The sequence below is a fragment of the Chinchilla lanigera genome, unplaced genomic scaffold (assembly GCF_000276665.1).
Source record: "Chinchilla lanigera isolate Chin_1 unplaced genomic scaffold, ChiLan1.0 scaffold00003, whole genome shotgun sequence".
Lineage (NCBI taxonomy): Eukaryota > Metazoa > Chordata > Mammalia > Rodentia > Chinchillidae > Chinchilla > Chinchilla lanigera.
In genome coordinates, this window is record NW_004955404.1 from 3,211,609 (window position 1) to 3,232,150 (window position 20,542).

At 41.2% G+C, this 20,542-nt stretch overlaps 1 protein-coding gene across 1 annotated transcript in view; it reads right to left on the reverse strand.

The window, feature by feature from the left end:
• Positions 1-20,542, reverse strand: part of LOC102016228 (unconventional myosin-XVI) — a gene marked incomplete at its 3' end in the record, with an annotated part of 353,926 nt that overhangs the window by 268,895 nt on the left and 64,489 nt on the right. Inside the window, 1 exon segment of the mRNA XM_013515827.1 lies at positions 14,782-14,925. Within this exon segment, the coding sequence (XP_013371281.1) occupies positions 14,782-14,925 (144 nt within the window).

A 20,542-nucleotide genomic window follows, 5' to 3' on the forward strand; every position in this document is an offset into this window, starting at 1 on the left:
GACCGTTTACCCTCTGCCATGTGCCACTCTGCCTTGGAGCCAGCCGAGTGTGGACTGAGACCTCCACAAACTGTGAGCTAAGTAAAATTTTCCTTCCTTGATTCTGAGCATCAGGTATTTTGTCTCAGCAATGAGGAAAAAGTAACCAAGACAGTGCTAAAACATGCTCTGAAAACCAGCTCCACCTCGTGGAGACACAACTCAGTCCAGATCTTTACATGCAGCTAGTCACTGACTTAGAGGAAATAAAACAGAGGAAAAGATAACTTGAACCAAGAAAATAACCGAACAAAACAACAATGAGAGAAACTACAGAGACATGTCAGGGTCTACTTGGGATGCCATAATGGAGTAACTTAGCCTCGGGGCTAATAAACAACAGAAAGTTGTTTTTCCCTCTCTGGAGGCTATGGCCAAAGCTCCAGGCACCTGCAGAGGCAGCACTGGGACCATGAGGGTCACAGGTGGGGCCTCCCCTACTGTGCTGGCCACACATGTGAGACAGGACAGCCCCTCTGCAGGCAGCAGCCTCTTTCTAAGGGCCCAAGAAATAGGGTCTGTCCTCATCGTCTAACCACTTCCCAAATCCCACCTCCTAACCCCACGCTGCTGTGGCTTGGGGCTTCAGCAGATGACACAGAGGTGGCACTTCCCTGCTAATAAGTAGCTATGTGGCCAGAGGCAACTGGGACCATCATCACGTGGCATAAATAATGCACTAAGACATAATCACACTGCAAGTCTAGATTTTGAAACCCATTTTAAATGGGACTTTCAGACCTTAGACGACAGGTGTTTGTGATGTATCTGTAACTGCAAACCATCAGTAATGTGTTAGAAACGCCTGTCATAGCTCATCTTCCTGATCAGGAGTGGAACATTCTGTAGATAACTTGAAGATAAACGTATTTCAAAGCGCCGCTTTCATGTTGAATTGATCATGGAAATTATGCTCTTGGAAGAGAGCAGTTATGCGGTCAGTATTTGTACATATATTTCTTTTAGAATTTTCTTGGTAGTAAATAATCCCTTTAGAAGGCTTTGATTTTATGGGCCATGCCAAAATGTACATGTTTTTTCCAAAAGGAAGATTCATTTTTTTAAAATCACAGATTCCTAGAAATCTTTGAAGTTAATATTAACTGTACATTTTATTCTTATATTTGTGGTAGTCACTATTTTAGAAATTTGCAAATCATCTCTACAGCAACTGAGACATCTTATTTTACCCCCCACCCCAGGGGGTGATTTGTAGACTTTTTATTCTTCACTGAATTCTCCCAGTGTACTGTAAAGCTAAACCAACACAGTGGGCTGCACAAGTGCTTACTGAGAGGCAGGTACTTGAGCTTGTGTGATATTCCATCAGGGCAGAGCTAAGGACAGAAACAGGAAGAAAAGAGCCTCTCTGATTTCCTGGGGCTCCTTGTAAGACTCTGCTTTATGGGGTTGCGGGCAGCTCAGGGGCCGAGTGGTCACTGGCTCAGCTCACAGGCTGGAGGCCCTGGATTCCACCCCAAGAGCCCCAGCCATCAATGTGTTTTCTCCAGGCCACCCCAGAGCCAGAGGATCGGCCAGCACTCGCATTAAGAGTTCTGACTCAGGAGACTCCGCAGTTAGCCACAAGGCTTTAATTCTGCTGTTAGATCTTCTGTGTATTTCTTGTCCCTTTTACAGTTCTGGTCTTGTACATGGTCGAAGTCCTCTACAGCAGTTCCTAGCTCTGGTTGCTCAGACATGGTGCTAAGTATGGTGATCATGTTTTCCATCGGAGAGCTATGAACATGGAGAATGATGCCTTTATTTATTCTTTGCATTGACTAAGTTCAGCTCTCAGAGTCCCACTGCCCCTCCCAAGCAATCTTTTAGATCCCACTTTGCTTCCTCTGTAAGCTACACCAAGCTGGGCCAACAGCAAGGGTGCTCCCAGAACACACTGTCCCCCATGAAGTCATTGTGCGCTTTACTGAGATTACCTACCTTACAGACAGAAAAGGTGGGGTGAAACCTGCAGTAGTTCCCACCCACAGGCTTCAGCTGTCTGAGATCCTCAAGCTCTGAACATAGTGCTTCTTCCTTTGAGGTAGGTTTTGTCGTCACCACTCGGATGGCAGAATTGGGCAGGTTCTGTGTCTTGTTCTCTTTTGTATGGCGATGCATATCAGACTGTTTTCCAGCTAACTATCCCTGTATACGTTCAGCCAGTGGCACAAAAGGAATCTGTCTTCAGAAGTGTACTTGATAGCTTACTCAGGCTGCAGCAACGTCTGTGTAACTGGTTCATGCATTGCATACAGTTTCCATATTACAATTCAAAAATCAAGCTAATTTTCAGGATCCTAGTTTTAATCAATGCCTATTTCAAATTCCATTTTACACCCTTGGTAGATGAGCGAAGGGTATTCCTGTAGTCAGATGTCTGATAAAGTCCCTCTAATGTTTCTGCTTAAGGAATGAGTCAATTAAACTGTACCCCAAAAGAAGTGGCTCCCAAAGAGAAAGACTGATTTTAATTGATACAAAAACATCATTTCCCAGAGAGATGGGGTTCCATTTCATGTTATTAAACCCTGTTGCTATTACACATCAGTACTGCAGGGCTGTCGTGCTATCATGTCTCTGCACTGCCCTTCTCCGTGTATTTAATATTTCTGACATATAAAGAATTTTATACTGTTTTACACGATCATTTTCCTCCATAAGTTGAAGTCATAGTTCTTTCAAAATAAGACAAAACCCTCCGATCTCATGCAAGCATTAATGGCCTAAGCTGTTTTAATTTCAATAGGCAGAGAATTAAAGAAATCCCTCTGACAATTTCTGCAGGTGAAGAATGACTGTGAACATTTACACTTATAAAGCCACTGCAGGAATCTTATACGACCTCAGGAAATTCAGTACAACCTTTGTATGAATTTTGCACTAACAAACAGATGTACTCATATGTATTTCATAGATTCTGGGGGCGCTTTTCTCATAGGGAAATCTGGTACAGATATTTTCACAGTAATTTTCCTGCAAAGAAAGTTACAGACATCGACGTCTAAATTACTCTTCTCGAATCAATAAGAACAATCTTTCCTTGGTCTCCTGAAACATAAAAATAATTTTAGTTTTCTGTTGCAAAACCAGATTTGATTTTTTGTTTTAGATTTTGGTATCTGAGAACAATTTTAGACTCGCAGATGAATCAGAAAGCTAGTAGACTGTTTTCATGCGCTGATACCCAGCTCCCTCGCAGCAGGCGTCTTGACAGCAGCTGTGGCTTTGCTCTGGTTGGGCAGTGCTGTGGACAGGTGAAACCAAGTGCCCTTCATCTGAGAGCTCTACAGGTTGCACACTCTGACCTCCGTCTACTCCAGGACCCTGCTTGGTACACTGCGTTACACTTTCTAGTTGTATCTCTGTGGCTTCCTTTTGACAGTGACCGTTCAGATTTCCACTGTTTTCTCAGCAGGCTGGAGCAGTTCTAGTGAGCTGTTTTGTGGGAAGGGCCTCAGTATTCTCCAGCCGTGTTTGCATGGTGCTTCTCTCATGATCAGCCTGGAGGAGGCTGCAGCTGCAGCCTTCCACCTGCATGACATTGTGCCCAAGGTGAATGCTGCTGACACGGCTCAGCATGACTCATACCCACCCTGCCCCTTGTCTGCAGGAGGTAGTGGGTGGGAGGCTTTTTGCAGGAAGCTTCCTGTGCCTGTCCTCTCTGCACCATGCACTTCAGAAGGAAGCCACCAAAGCAGGCCAGGCATTAGGAGTGGAGGCATTTCCCCAGTTCTTACAGCATGGGATGTCTGCATAAATCACAGGGATCCCTCTGCACAAGAGATTTGTATGTTGCCTTCCCTTCCCTTCATTTATATAACTATGAATACATATATATTTAACTTATATATTGTGTTATAACCTAGCACAACTATTTTGTTCATCCAATTGCTCCACATGCAGCACTGGGGGGAAGGAAGCTCCTTTAACTGTTTCTGTTCCCCTGGAACACCCACCCCACCTTGCTCACAACTTTTGCATATTACAGGTTGATGTGGGTTCACCTCATAAGCCACATGCCCATCACTACAGCTGGTCTGGTCCGTTCTCCAGGGATCCCAGAGTTCTTTCATTAGAAACCATGGGTTTGGAGATTTTTGTGTTTGTGGTACTGAAGTGCGCTGATTCTAGGCCCTACCAGCTGAGCAGGCAGGAAAATGTATGTGTGTATATTAACTGATGCATATACTAATATCTGTGAGTATTGCTGTGTGTAACCATCTATGTCAATGTTGATCTAAACATGAGTCCATACCCGTGTCTCCCACACAAATTCATCACTACTCAGATAGTTCCAGCCTCCTCTAACTCGCTTCTACTATCCACTTTCCATTTATGTAATTGTTCATCCAGTATATATGCATAGCAATATCAAAACTGTTAAGCCATCCTTATACAACAAAGAACATTGAGGGCTTCAGTCAAGGGCTTTGGCAAGGGTATTTCTTAAAAGGTGGGATGTCTGCTGACAACAAGATCCCTCAAATTTGTCAGAGGAACACTTAATTCTTCTCCTCCAATACAGAGCTCCACTGGGTGAGATTTCTATGTGGGGGGAGTTAACCACTTAGATCTCAAATTATTTCACTCAAGTCTTCCTATCTTCATCGCTTCTGAATTGAAATCTAATTCTTATTTTTGTCCCCCGCCCCAACGGCATTTGCCAAGATTTTCTCTTTTTGTTTTCTGACATTTGGATACAATAGTAATAAATAGAGCTCTGTTTTTATATGTTCTTTCTTGGTGTGCTCTGGGCCGCCTGGACTTCAGGGCTCAGTATCCGCCCCTAAGTTTAGGATGCTCTGGGCCGTGACTGCATCTCATGCTGTTATGTGCTCTGCTGTCTCTTTCTACTTCCACATTTCCACTTTCCATTATACATATGCCAGTCATTCTGAAATTGTTCTAAAGTTCTATTTTTGTGCTCTTTGTATTTCAGTCTAGAAAAGTCCTTTTCAGAACACAAGAGTCTTGTTAGATGAAGCTCAGAATTCTTTCCTTGAATATATCCAGTCTATTGATGAACCCATCAAAGACATTTCTGTCCTGTATGTTTGATTTGTATAATTTCCTTTTGATTATTTATTAGAGTACTCACCCATGCTGAGTGTGGTGATGCACATCCGTAATCCCAGCACTTGGGAGGCTGACGAAGAAGGATCACTGCAAGTTCAAGACCAGCCTGGGCTACAAACTGAGCTGAAGGCCAGCCTGAACTGCATAGGGAGACCCTGTCTCAAAAAGACCAAAAAGTAAATAAATAAAAATAGAGTACTCAACCTTCTGCCTAAATTATCTTACAGTTTGTCCTTTTTACCACCCTTAGCACATTAACCATGGCTATTTCAAATTTCTTGTCTGATGGTTCTAACATCAATACTGTAACTAATGTTGTCTTTTTCTCCCCACCTGGTTGACACGTCTCTTGACATGCCTTTTAATTTTTGGTTGAAAGCTAAATGGTTTTATTTAAACAATATCCTTGCAGGAGGAGTAGGAGCCAATGTTTTCCAATCCTTCCAGTGCCCCAGGTTTGGTCTCCCTTCTTGACCTTTGACCTTCTGGGAGTGCTTCTCTTCAGAGTGTGCCTTGTGGCCCTTCTGGGTGAAACCCAATGCTCTTGGTGTAACATGGGAGAAAAAACCATTCTACAAACTTATGATTAAGTGTGGATCTCTTAGAAAGATGTATCTAGGCACAATGACCTTCTCAATGTCTCCCAATATGTACGGCTCTACTTACTTTGTGATTAGATGAGATAAGAAGCTAGGAGTGAGGAATGCATTTATCCCACATAGGATAACTTGCTGGAAAACCCAGTGCTGTGATATGTGCAACAGAAGTCATTAATTTTCAGTTGGTTCAGAATTGCTCTGTTTGTAAGGAGAGGTGACTGCTTCAACAATGTCTGATCAAAACCAGTATTCTTTCATATTTTTAAAATGATACTTCATTGCTTAACTTCTGAAATCTAGTATTATGATCTTAATCACTGCAAACATTAAGCAAAAATTTTTTGCCATAGATAGGATCAATTTTCACCATAGATTTTTAGTAATGGAAAGGTTTAAGTAGTGGTAGATTTACAAAAACAAAACCCATAAGTAAAAGGGTTTTTGTCTTCAATTACCACTTTCAAAGCATAGGAGACAGTCACTTCCTTGGAGTTCTTACTAACTATATCAAAACATAACCTTGGGTTAAACATCAGATGTTTGTCCAAATTCCTTCTTGGGTCCCGGCTGTTTAGACCATATGATATCAATTCAGTCAGATAATCAATGCAGCGGAAATGTGTCCACCAGCCCCGTCATAAAGATGGCAGCTGTCCTCCTGGCCAGCACTCGTGGGAGGGGCTTGACTGGATGGGAAACAAGTGGCTGGGAGGAGGAGTGACCTGGAGGTCCTCAAGTGTGATCAGCTCGACAACCAAAATAAGAGGGGCAGCAAGGTGATAAAGGAAATATTTGATTGTTTTTTTTTTTTAAACTTAAAGGAAGTTGCTAATTAACTTATTAAGATCGGTATATAGAAAAAATGCTTGGGAATGTTACAATTAGAATATGGAGAAAATGTGAAGAATTTTGCTTTCAAATGAAAGTAAATGCCTCTTTAAGAAATGAAGAAAGTAAATAAACAGAAAAAGAACAACTAGTAGCTGGTTGATTAGCAAGAAGGTAAAGGCACTCAAGCCTGAAGACTTCTATTATCTCAGTACAGGCAAAGGCAAGAGATGAAGAAAGAGAGGAAATATTGCATGTATTATAATTTCTATAAGAGGTTAGGAATCAGTCAAGCATAGTGATGCCAGCCAGTAACCTCAGCTGCTGGGGAGGCTGAGGCAAGAGAGGCCAGCTTGGGCAACAGAGGAGACCTTGTTTTAAAAGAGAAAAACAGGTTGGAATGTAGCTCAGTGGTAGAGCACCCCTAGGTTCAATCCACAGTATTGCAAAAAAAAAAAAAAAAAAAAAAAAAAAAAAAAAAAGAGAGAGAGAGATAGAGCAAAGAGAAGAATAATAAAGGGAAGAATAAAAATGATAATAATCAAGTACATGACCAACACCTTATAACACAGTTCACATGGGAAAATCGGACTTACCTTGAACCATCTAAATCTACATGGATCTCCCAGGGTAGTGTGAAACTTTCTGAAAGAGCAAGAGCGCCCTGTGCCCTTACAGTTAGCAAACCAATCGAATGCAGCTGGTAATCTGTAACTGAACAGTCTGAAATGGCATGTAGGAATATTTAACATGGGAACAGTTTAAGCAACTTAAGGTAACGTTTGGGAATGGTTTCATTTTGCCCTATCAGTGTCAGCCACCGAACACATAAGCCCTGTGTTTATAAATATCACTCACTTTTCCAGCCACGACAGGACTGTAACCTGCGGTATCCTTTAAAATGGTCTAGCTCTACACTGCGCAGTAGATAGAGTCCATAACACACTCCCTCCTACAGGCAAATAAACTGCTCACTGAAAATATCAAACTCAAAAGGCCAAGGACTGGGAAACCCACTGCAGTTCCCAGGGAGTATCACATTGTTACTGAAGTGGAACATCATAAAGCCCTAAGTGAGCTTCATTTACAACTATTTATTTGCTAGTATTTCCTCTGATTGCCTCTTCTTTTGAGAGAAAATATCTTAAAGATCTTTTGTTAGTAGGTAATAGTAATAATTCTACAAGCTGCAAATGCTTGTCAACATTTTTGACAATAAATATGACTAAATAATGTCCTTGAATTCTCTATTATTAATTTCTTGAAATTATGTATAACACACACCCTTTAGAGTACAATTTGTTAACGGTTCCAGAACACATGAGACAAGTATCAAGCCACTTCCTCCCCCAATTTTTCACTAAAAAGAGAAAAAAGCCTAAAATGATTAGTCAGTAACACAGGTATCCATCTTTCCAAACACAGTCATAAGGTGGTTAATTAAATTGTTTTTCCTTCAGACAAATAACAGCAAATGAAAGTAGTATGTTTTTATTGATCTGAAATGCAGTGAACTGTTACGTTGGTAAAAGAGGTCGGAAGCTGCAGAAGCCTATTCAACAACACAACAGAAATTATAAAAATAACATTGAAATATTTTTTGGTCAAAATTTTCAAAATGTATTGCAGAAATCCATTTTTTTGATCTCCAGATTCCTAAAACATAGTAGGGCTGGATGATTTCTCTTTTCATCGTTAAAATTCTGAAAAACACCAATATTTTTGATAGGCAATAAATATAAATAATTCTCATTACTCTATTCCCTGTTTACAAATTCACCTACTTGTTAAAATTTATTTGTAGCCCCCAAATTGATATGCATGGTGCACAAATGGCCATGTGCAGACCTATGCAGGGTGACGAATTGTAGTCCCCCAGCTTGCACATTTGTGGCCGAGGTCAAAGAGCATGAAGAGCTTGACTCTTGTTTCAGCTTTCCATAGGAAAACAGTGTCCAGTTCATGGTCTATTTAGTGCATTGTTGCTCATTATGAGCTCTTAGAAATGGTCCTGAGAATAGAGCCGAAGTGCTGTCCAGTGCAGGGATGGGCCAGGGGCTGGGTATGTCTCCCTGGCCACCCGTGAGTGAGGGAACCCGTGTGCCTGGGAGGACCTGTGACATCAGAGGCAGCGCTAGTGGTTGTGAGTTCATGCTACCAAATCAATATTCAGTATCGACAAGGCATCTTTACACAACAGCCATGGCTATTGATTTTGAGCTTACAAATAAATTTTAGCAAGTAGGTAAATCTGCAAGCAGGGAATGCATGAATAATGAGAATCGTTTCCATTTATTGCTAAGCAAAACTATCAGTACTGTTCAGAATTCTAACTATGAAATAGAGAGCACCCAACCCTAGTATGATACAGGGCTGCAGACTGGCAGTTGATGAAATACAGTGGCCAGAGCCTCAAAAAAATCTAACCCTGTATTTTCTCTAGAAGCGAGGGCTCAGTCCTCACTAAGCTTGCGCTTGTGACTGTGGAACAGGCCACTCTGAAGAGTGAGAATCGACTCTATGTACAGTATTTCTTATTGTAGCTCCCCAAATCTAAGTAAGCAAATTAGAAGGCATTTCTATTTGAAAGACTAAAATTTGAAAGACTAAAATATGGTCTCAAGGTGCAACCACCCGTAAACTAAAGCAGACATGCAAGCTTGGATATGGTATGGTTTCTCTTATACAAGAAATCCAACGTGTAAAGAAGTCAAACAGCAAAATCAAAGATAACAGGAAACAAGGAGATAGATTTTTGTAAAAGGAAAGGGGATGAAGAGATGCAGCGAGGGGAGAGAAAGAAGGGGAAGCAAGAAGAATTCAGATGTGTTTTATACATGGGGCAGCTCCCATGATGAATGTAAGCACTATGTACTGCTAAGATGGACTCATAAAAGTACAGTTTTTAAAAAGGGACATGTACGACGTTACAAAGGGAGACACACTCCACCCACTGGGGATGGTCAGTTCTGCGTGGATCCCATGAGGAGGGCAGCAGTCAGGGTGGCTGTGAGTTTGGGTTCCGAGACAAACAGCCCTAATCCGTGCACAGTGGCATTTAATTTTTCAAGTAAAATAAATCTCTTTTCCGAGGTTGTTGGCAGGAACATACTTTCATGGCAATTAGAATTTTTATGTCAACATATCTCATCAGCATTTATTTAAAAGTAAATTGCTTCCATGGACGGACATTAGGGCTGGCTATGGCTCTGCGTGAATAAGCCAACTCAGACTTGCTCAATCCGTTCATCAAATTTCCCCACAGTCTCCCGCTGCCCCTTGATCTCTGCCATCTCTGCGGTGCACGATGTCTTCCTGCTCAATGGGTACCATCCAGAACATAGTGGTCATTCAATAAATGTTTCCCAAATGATTGCAGACTGAATGAAAGAATGGACTGTGGTTTCCCCCAGGGGATGCCCTGTGCTAATGCCCAATAAGTGATCACTCAATACTCATTAGTTAAGTGAAAGAAGATGGTAATCAGTAAATGAAAGTCACTGAGTGGAGTAACTAGCAGATACATCACTGGGCACGTTAGGCTGAGTTGCTCCACCGTGTGAGAGACAGAGCCATGCAGAGCCATGAACAACCTGAACACGACGGATGTATCTGAGGTCAGACGTGAAACATAACCCATTTCCATTCCCAACTCCATCTTGGGCTGAGAAGTAGGATCGGACAACGAGACAGTTCGGGTGCTGAAGCAAGCCCTGCGGTCAAAGCATAACCTGAGTGGGATGGGAAGTTCTAGGATACGTCAAACGATGACTGCGGCTATACAGAAGCTTTTACTAGACGTGAGTTCATGTGGGCAGTATCAGATCAAGGCTGACCTCCAGAGATTGGCTGCTTTTCTTCCTTTCGTGTATCAGTTCATGTATTCAGCCAATCATACACTTCTCTGAAACTGGAGGCACTGTTTGAACAAACAGCCATGGGTGTGCTAGCTGCTACTTCTGTAACTTGCTGGAAGCTGGTTACTAAGTTTTAATTCAGGAACTAGAGTCTTGTTATTCATCCCAGGCTGGTCTGGAACTCGTGACCCTTCTGCCTCAGCCTCCCAGTGCTGGGATTACAGGTGTGGACCACTGCACAGGGCTTAAGTGCTTAACTTGATGCTGCCTAATAAACACCCCAAGGTTAAGCTGATAAAGAATTACTAAATCACATTATAATCCAAATTGCTCCAAACAGAAGAGATGTTTAAATCACCTTTTACGTGATTGAGTTGTTGCCATGGGAACAAATAAATGTTACAAAAATTATCTCTCACGAGGACAAAGAGAAAACATAAATTATTAAACAACTACATGCTCATGAGGAGGTGAAGCAACTAGCAGTACAGGTAATGTGCGGATCATCACAACAGTACATGTGGAGGGGTGGTAAAAATCAAAGAAGAGGAAGGTAAAGCAAAAGAACAGAACTTCGCATCATTGTGAAGCTGTCCACGGGTTCTGATGGTGACAGAGGCGTTTCCAGTGATTACAGAGGCTCAGGACTTTTTCGTGCTGTTATGCTTTCTCCGGATATTTGTTCTGGAGATTGGGGCTAGTGCTATTGTTTATTCGTTTTCCTTGGGTGATGCTGTTTCACCTCAACACACAGAAAGTGAATGTCTGACACCAGCAGTCCCAGGGAGACCTAATTTCCCACCACACAATTCATTCTTACAATCATGCTATCTTGTGAACTGACACCTCCGGTACCTGTTTTGGTGGCTTGCCTTGACCCCAGCTCTGGTTACAATCTGATGCAAGGTGGTCTCTGTAGCTTGCTACCCTGAACCCTTCTGTGATGCTTCTGCTGTTTACGGTACTATGACAATGTTTTCTGGGTGGGAGAAGATTCAGTGGCATGCAGATACAGCTGCTGCACCTTGAAATCATGACACCGTCATGTCCTGAGCTCTGCATTGTTTTCTTTGCCTCATGGTTTGGTGCGTGAACTCTAGGGTGTTTAATTGCGGGTATCACTCACAGCCACCCCAGATCCTCCTGTCTTGCTTCATCATAAACAAGAAGCTGAGACATCCTAGGATGGCAAAAGGCCACCTTCATTGACAGGGAAGCTAAGGAGCCCACACACCTGTCTGATCTCGAGGAAGCAGAGGGAGGGTTTTAAAATTTCAAGCATGGACACACGAATATTGACTGCTGGGAAGAAATGAGACCATTCTGCATGCAGGCAAGAAAAGAAAATCAAAGATACTTCTCTGCAAAAGGCTTAGTGTAATTACCAGTTAGAGAAAATAAATGACAACAGGCTTTTATAACGTTTATGAATCTCACAGCTAATGTTCAGAGTAAAATAAGTTAGAACCCAGGAAAGCCACACAAGTCACAAATCAAACTTCTCACCTCATTCTCACACAAAGCAGCAATCTCACGCAGGTCACCCTGGGCCTGAGCTGTCCAAAAGCATGCCAAACAACTCCTACAGACTTCTCCCCTAAGAAAGCCAAGTCTGCGCCGCCTTACATAGCAGCTCTCAATGCTGATTCCATTCTTTCTCATGACACACTTTATATTTTCCTTCACTACTGAGCAAACCCTTAGCCTTTATGCTGTCTGTCTAGTTCCTCTTACACTATATTTCTATAAAATATTTTGTTCATAACTGGGCTTGGTGGCACACTCAGGAGGCTGAGGCAGGAGGATCTCCATGAGTTAGAGGCCAGCTTGGACTACAGAGTGAGTTCAAGGGCAGCCAGAACTACAGAGTGAGACTGTCTCAAAACAATAATTTTTTTTTAATCTTATGAAAGAGGTAGTACCTTTCATGACCTTTCATATAAAGTACTAGCCTTCTAAAAGTTTCCATTTCAAGCTCAGTAATGTTCAGTTCCTCTGTCTTTTCTTACTAATGTAATAAACCCTCCATCTTCCAGGATTTTAATCAAAAACATTTTCAGAGCCATGTCTTCCCATTATACAAAAGTATGCGTATTCCTGAGGAACGAAGCAGAGAAAAGTAGATGAAGTTAAACTTCTAACATGATTATAAGGAAGCCTCAATTCAGTCTTTAATCATAAAATGTTTCTTCTCAAATTTTTGTAAGCAGGAGGAGAAGGAGAAGCAGTGTACTACATATGACTGTGTCACGTAAGAAGACATGTGGAAGACCTGATGCCGGAGATCGATGAAAGTGACCTCTGCAGCCTGTGGCTGGGGGATGGAGGGCCAATTGGATTGACTTGGGGGTCTGCCCTGGGGATTGGTGGAGCCCCCTTCTGGGCATGTCAGGGGGTCATGGGGTCTATGTGTCTGGCCTTGGGGTCTCTGTTGGTTTCTCTCCTTCCTAGTTGGCACTATGCCTTCACGCTGCTTCCCAGCCACGGTGAACTGAGCAGCTCTGCTCTCCCAGGCCCTTCTGCCATGATGTCCCTGCCTCGGAGTCAGCTGACCATGTACTGAACCCCCTGAACACATGAGCCTAATTAACACTATCCTCCTTTAAGTCACAACTGTCAAGAGTTGCGCCCTAGTGATGGGACAGCTGTGTAATGATACGCAGATGTAGTCAAATGAGGATGAGGTCATAAGACACAGGCTGAGCCCTAAATCCCTGTCTAAGAAAGCCAAGTCTGCACCTTACATAGCAAGAAGGAGAGGGAGGTTGGACATGGAGACACAGCAGAAGGTCATGTGATGATGGAGGTGGACTTTGCAGTGGTATAGCTACAAATAAGCAAAGGAACACGAGGGAGAGCCAAGGAAGAATTCCTCCCTGGAGCCAGCAGAGGACCCAAAGCTCTACCCCATCTATTTTATTTTTAGTGCATGCAAATTAATTTGTCTTGGGGAGGGGGGACATGTACATAACACGTTTCCTTTTTAATCCCTTTTCCCTTGTCCTCTCCTCCTTCCTCTTCTAAATCCCCTGTCCCCATTTTCATTCTTGTTATTATTAATCTCACCTCACGTTTATGACATAATATTGACATTCAGTGAGGTTACTAGGTTCCTGTGCACAGCTTATCTTTATTCTGTGTATTTCCCTCTTCCCTGGGTCTCCTGGAACCCTTCCCACTTGCAAGAGCTCTATTTCCTTGTCTCCTACCCATCATTTTTTGTGTTCTGTACATTTTGCCTTACTGAAATGAGAGTCACTATACAGTATTTTAGCTTGCGTGTCTGATTTATTTCATTCAACATCCATTTTCCTACAAATGTCTTGAATTTATCGTCCTTTGTGGCCAAGTAGAATTCCATTAGGTATGGACACCACATTTTCTTTATCTGGTTGTCTGTTGATGGGCACACTGGCTGACTACAGGGTTTAGCTCTCTTGATGTCAGACTTCGAACTTCCATGACACGGAGAGGACAGATTTAGCTTTTGTTCAGTCACCGCAGAGGTGGGAATGTGTAACAGCAGGCACAGGGAGCAGACACAGGGAGTCAGGCTTGGAGAGAAGAGAGGACTCTGGACAGTGAACTTGTGTGCAAGTCAAGGGCTCATGTTTTGGCCCAGGACAGGTTGCTTAATGCATCTGAGCAATCTTTGCTACTGTGTAAAATCTGGAGCACTTATGTGAAATAACATAATCAAAAAGCCAGGCAAATAATAGAAAATCATTCCACAACTAGATGATTTTTGTTAATAAAGGGAGGAAAAACCCTAAAGCACTCTTATAATTTCAGTATTGAGTATAACAATCTTGCATAGTTTCTTAAAACCCTTTTAAGAGATAAGCTACACAGGAAAAATTACCTCAACTCAAATATAAAGTTGAGTGAATGTCACCATCAACATCTGAGTTGTAATAGAAAACAGCAGCACACTCCAATGTGTTTTTTTATTTACCGTTTTCATTTTCATGTAAACAACTGTTGTGGATACTTTTCTACGACATGTAACTGAGAAAAGAAGATTCAGTAAAAAGCCAACACATGGATGATGATTGTCTGTTATTTGACTAATAATTTAGGAAGTGAGAATGAATTGAAAAATAAAAGCATGAAGCCATTCTAGTTCACAATGTAAATAATTTCCAAGGAAAGGTGAATGAAATGGAGCCTCTCAAAGCACCTACATGGGTTGTGTTAGGAACTAAGTGACCCACCACATTATTTCTTAATTTTCTTGCATTCTAGGGGAATCAGTAATGAATGTACACACATTTTTCTCAAATGAAGTTTTATACGCTGTGAAATATGATTAGTTAAGTATAGCCCTTCATGTGCCATCACATCTTCAAATGGTAGAGGAACTAGATGGGCCTACTTACCAACACCAGCAGCAGCACGATATCAGGGTTGTCACACGCACAGGCGATGTGCATTGGCGTCCAGAAATCCTCATCCTGGTGGTTGACATTGACTCCTCTGTCAATCAGGATCTCTGCAATGAAGGCATTGTCATACCGAGCACACTGGAAGAAGAAAAGGAAAGAAAAATAAAATTAGAATAAACCGAGCTCCAAATGTCCATAGCAAACTATGAAATTCCATAGATAGAAAACTTCAGTGCCACCCTTGGAAGAAGAGACTTGAAGCCAAACTGGGAAAGAAGAATCCACCCTCCCCAACTAACCTACAGGCGAAGGGGCTGCGCCCTGCACTGATAGGAAACTGGGCCAAGGTCGGTGGGGGTTAAAGGAACAAAGTAAAGGCAGATATCAAGAATGTTAAAATGTATTTTACTGCGGAAGTTCTTTCCACCTGTAGACAGAGAATCTTCAGCCACTTAAAGTAATTACTAGAAAATCTTTGGTCATTTACAATCAATTATTTTCCAAAATACAGACCTACTCATGTTACACTTCTGCTGCAAAACATGGATAGTTTGCCATTACCAAAAAGAACAAAATTTAACCAGTTTTTGGAATCCAAGTGGACGAGACTCTGGAGAGTCACTTGGGCTTTATTCCTCACCATTCTCATAAGTGGCCTGTACACGGGTCCGGGAGGCTTCAAGCAATCCTCCCAGCGAGCTGTGTCAGAAAAGCTGCCTGCTTCTGAGGTGACTACACACTGCTCAGATGAAGAAATACAGATGGCATCTAAATACATGAAAACATGTTCAGCATCATTGGTCATTAGAGGAATGCAAATTAAAACAACACTGAGATTCCGTCTCACCCCAGAAAGAATGGCTATCATCAAGAAATCAAACAATAATAAATGCAGGAGGGGTTGGAGGGGAAAAAGGAACTCTTCTCCACTGTTGGTGGGAGTGCAGACTGGTGAAGCCACTGTGGAAATCAGTGTGGAGATTCCTCACAAAACTAGGATTAGAGGTCCCATTCCACCCAGCTATTCCCCTCCTAGGTATTTTCCCAGAAGAACTAAAAACATCATACCACAGCGATATATGTGCACCCATGTTTATAGCAGCACAATTTGTAATAGCTAAATCTTGGAAACAACCCAAATGCCCATCAACTGAAGAATGGATAAAACAGATGTGGTATTTTTATACAATGGAGTATTACTCAGGTATAAAGAAAGATGAACTCGAGGCTTTTATAGGTAAATGCATGCAACTACAGGCCATACTCATAAGTGAAATAAATCAGATTTGCATGTGTAAACATCACATTGTGTCCCTAGTGTAAGAAACTGAAAGAGTAAGTAAGATCCAAAAGTTGTAATAGATATAGTGAAAGGGAAAGAAACTGCTCAAAAGGAATGAACAATAGGGATGGAGGAAAGGAGAAAAGAAGGAAGGGAAAAGATATATGTGTACACAAGATAGCTAAGATAATTGTACCCCTAATTTCTATTATTTCATTGAAAGGAACAGTTAGTGTTTGTATTGTTTGATCAATTTTGCATGCCTATATCTTATAACCTGGGCAACTACTTTGAAGATCATAATGTGCAATATAATAAGCATTGTTAATTTCCTATCATCTTGTTTTGAAATTCTGTAGTTTTTATCTTTTTTTATTATTCTCCTTAATATAAAAAAGAATAGCTACCTGTTGAAATTAAATTGCCTCCTAGCTTAAATTCTAATAACTTTGTAATATTGTACTTTATAGATATTCCACAGCCCACTCAATCAAACCATGCAGGGATTTACTTTGATTTCTAACCTCAGATAAATACTGCACGTCTAAGTCAGGACTGACTTCCTGGGTACAGAACATGGAGAGCTGTGCTTAGAAGACTCCTGCACTGTGTTAATGTTCTACTGTTATCATCTTGAAATTGTAATGAGTATTGAAATTCCATATTCAATTATTTCTACTAATTTGTAGTTATCTATGAATTCTAGCAATTTCTAACAATCTAGTGCTATTAATTTCTAATAACCTAATATCAATTTCTCATAATCAATTAATTTTAATAGATTATTGAAAAATAATCAGTGTTTCTACTAGAGGTACTGTCATACAAATGTATCCAGTTATACAGTGGCTAGCATAAAAGTAAACTGGTGTGAGACCCCACCGCTGGGTATAACCTCCAAGTCAGGCAGCAAAGGGAGCCCTGCTGTTGTCCTGCTGACTATGTTGAGATCGCTCCAGGCACAGCAAAAGGAGGAGGACTCTGGGGTCGGGGGCTGGCAGGACTCACTGCTGCCCTGCCTGTACAAGAGTGTCACTGAAATTCACTGAGCAGAAAGGGCAGAGATGTCAGAGGAAGATTTCAGCATTTTGAAGGAGACCAACAACACTCCGCTGTGATGATCAGCGTGTGCTTTCCGAGCCACATCCCGAGGTCAGAGAAGGACCACCTGAGAAGGAAGAGTGCCTCCAGCACACGTGGCCCATGGACAGGGTCCTGCTCTGTCCAGACTGCAGACATCACCACCCATGGGGCTCTGGGGAGAGTCCTAAGAGCCTCCCCTTCAGATGAGGGTAAACGCTGCTCTGTTGCCACCTGAGAGATCTCCAGTCTAAGTCCTGAAAAGATCAAATTGATTCCAAATAACAGCCCCCACGAGGGCTCAAGAATATGTACACAGATATGAACACCTTGAATACTCAACATGTCAAACCCTCCTATGTCTAAAGTCTAATAAAAATGACTGTAAATACAGAAAAAAGCAGTAGAACGGCACCCATGTTACAAAGAAAATATTCTCCATGAGAAGCATCCAAAGGTGAAACACCTGTTAGAACTGCAAATTAGGACATCACAACCAATGCTGTAACTACACTCCATAGGATCACAGGGTTGGGGATTATTCACTTTGCTAAGTAGATACAGAAGAGAGATTAGAAGACTCAAATTTAATATGTCTACAGATGAGGGAGCCACATCAAATGTACTATTGATGTGGCCAGTAGCATCCTAGATATTACAGAAGACAAGAGTAGTGAAGAAGAAGGTGTAATGTAAATTACACAATACAAGAAGGAGAAAATATCTTTAAAATATAATTTAATGTTTGAAATTAATAACAGTGGAGTATGGAGTTTATACTATATGTAGGTGAACAATATACGAAGAGATGGAAACATAATATTGTCAGTCATGCCTTAAACTACATGCAAAGGGGTAGAATATTACAGAGATGAGGGTGGGTTCAATCAAAGGGATAGCCAAAAAATACCAAGGAGAGAAGTCACAACAATAAACCCAGAGAAGGCACAAAAGAGGACAGCGGAACAAATGCGAAGAGTAAACAAAACGCAAATGATAGATTTCAGTCTAACCAGAGGTATCAGATAAGCTAGCAACAAACTGGTAAATACATTTTTAATTAAAATGGCATCAAAATGTGGAATATTTAAGAATGTATAGCAGTGACTACAACATACAATTAATGTTCAAATTTTTTAAAATTATAGTCAAAGACATATTGCCAATAATCACCTCCCAAATCCTCCCCCTCAATCAAATACCCTTACCCCACCCACTACACTGTCTCTTTCTGCAGCAGCTCTTGAGTCCTCTTTCCTGAATGTCTTTATAAAGTGTGATAAAAAAATATGGTGAGTGCTGCAGCCTAGTGACACCCAACAGGAAGGCAGGCCCCTGAAAATACGACGCTGTGTTCTCATCCACCTCAGTCACTGGACCTGATACTGTGTGACTTGTTCCTCCCCAACGTCAAAATGATCATGAAAGTGAAACATTTTGAATTGATTCAGGAAACCAAGGCAGCCAGAACAGTAGCAGCTGAAGACATTCATGAAAGAGGACTCCAGAGCTGCTTCTGAAAATGGCAGTGAGGATGTGATAAGTGTTTTGAAACAAGGGGGAAACTTCTGAGGGGGACTCATAGCAGTGTGTCTTCTAGTGTAATAAATGTTTTTAAAGCACTTATTGTATGCTTTGATCATACCTCATACCTGATAAAAATATGTAAAAGACCTGCATGTTGAAATCTACAGAACATTAGTGAGACAATTTTTTTAAACTTAAAAAGTATGAAATATAGACTTTGTTCATGGGTCAAAGACACTGAGTCCTGGGGCTGGGGATTTAGCTCAGCGGCAAAAGTGCCTGCCTGGCAAGCGCAAGGTCGTGAGTTCGGTTCCCGGTACCGGAGAAAAACCAAAAAAAAAAAAAAAAAAAAAAAAAAAAAAAAAAAAAGACATTGAGTCCTTAAGCAATTCTTCCCAACTTGATATATAAATTCAATTCAAGTGCAACCAAAATTCCAGAAGGTGCTAATGTGGAATCTAAAATAATGACTTTAAAGTCCATAAGTTAACAGTTTTAGTTTTGCATTGATGACAGAGGTGAGAAACAGTAAAAGTATTCAATATATTAAATTTAGAGTGTGGTACTTGGATCCAACTTATTGTATGAAATTCTCAGCCAAATAATTTCTTTTCTACACTCTTTATGATAGCTCACTGCATAGTAATGCATAGGACCCAGAATGGCCCAACAAAAGTTGAATAAAAACAAACCTGTAGACTATAGTCACCTAACTTCATGACTTTTTATAGAGTTACAGCGATCAATGTAGAGTGATGTTGGCATAAAATCCAATGGACTGATGAAATACAAGAGAGAATTCAGAAATAGATCAGCACATACAGGGACAACCTACTTTTGAGAAAGCCGAAGAAGCAATTCAGTGGAGAAAGAATGTTCTTTCAATAAATCTTGCTCCAACAGCTGGCTGTATACACATAGAAAAACCTTTCTGTTTTACACTTTGATCTGCATCAGAGAGAAAATCTATTTATAATGCAAAATAGTGAAAAGTATAAAAACTAAAGTTACCAGTTCTAACAGGGACATAGGAGAAGGTCTAGGTGATACTCCCCATCACCATGATGCCTGATAAACTCAAGCGTACAGTAAGTCCAGTGAAAAACCATGGCATAAGGTCCCTGTGGATATTAGCAGGTAGGGATGTTGGGATGCAGGGATGCAATCCAGGTGCTGGAAAATGCATTGATATAATACTTCCAGCTTGGAACTGAGGTCTTTGTCTGTGATGTTCCAAATTGTGTGTGTCAGTAACAGAAGTCGCTCACATCAGGGATCTGGTGGTATGAACTATGACCTCACTCATCACAGCTTCAGTTTTGGGAACAATGATGTAGAAAGTGAAGATCAGAATGTGGGTGTTCAATAACTGGGTTTTAGAGTATGGCACTGGATCCAACTTATTCTGTGAAATTCATGTGCAAGTACTCTTCCACTCTCTTTTTAGTATCTCATTGCACAACAAAAGCAGTGTACCTCATTCTGAGCCTGTATAGAGACCTTCAATCTGTACTTCAGGAGTGCACATGTATCACTTAAAGATACCTGAGGACTTTCAGTGTCTTTCACCAAAAAAAAGTTAATTAGATACACGGTTGAGAGTATCAGCCCTTCTCAAGTGATGTAACATTTAAATTCACAGTTCAGGGAATTATGAATAATAATTTGACAGCAATAAATACTTTCTCATCATGCTTTTCTGAAAAGATTATGATGGTGACCCATCCCTGCTCCAATGTTCTTACAAGAACATCAGTTTAGCGTGAGCATAAGTTTAAACATTCTACTTCTCCCTGGAAAGAATGGTCTTCAAGCCAGCAAATCTTCCTCCCAATCAGGTTGCTTTTTATCACAGGAAGAAACTGT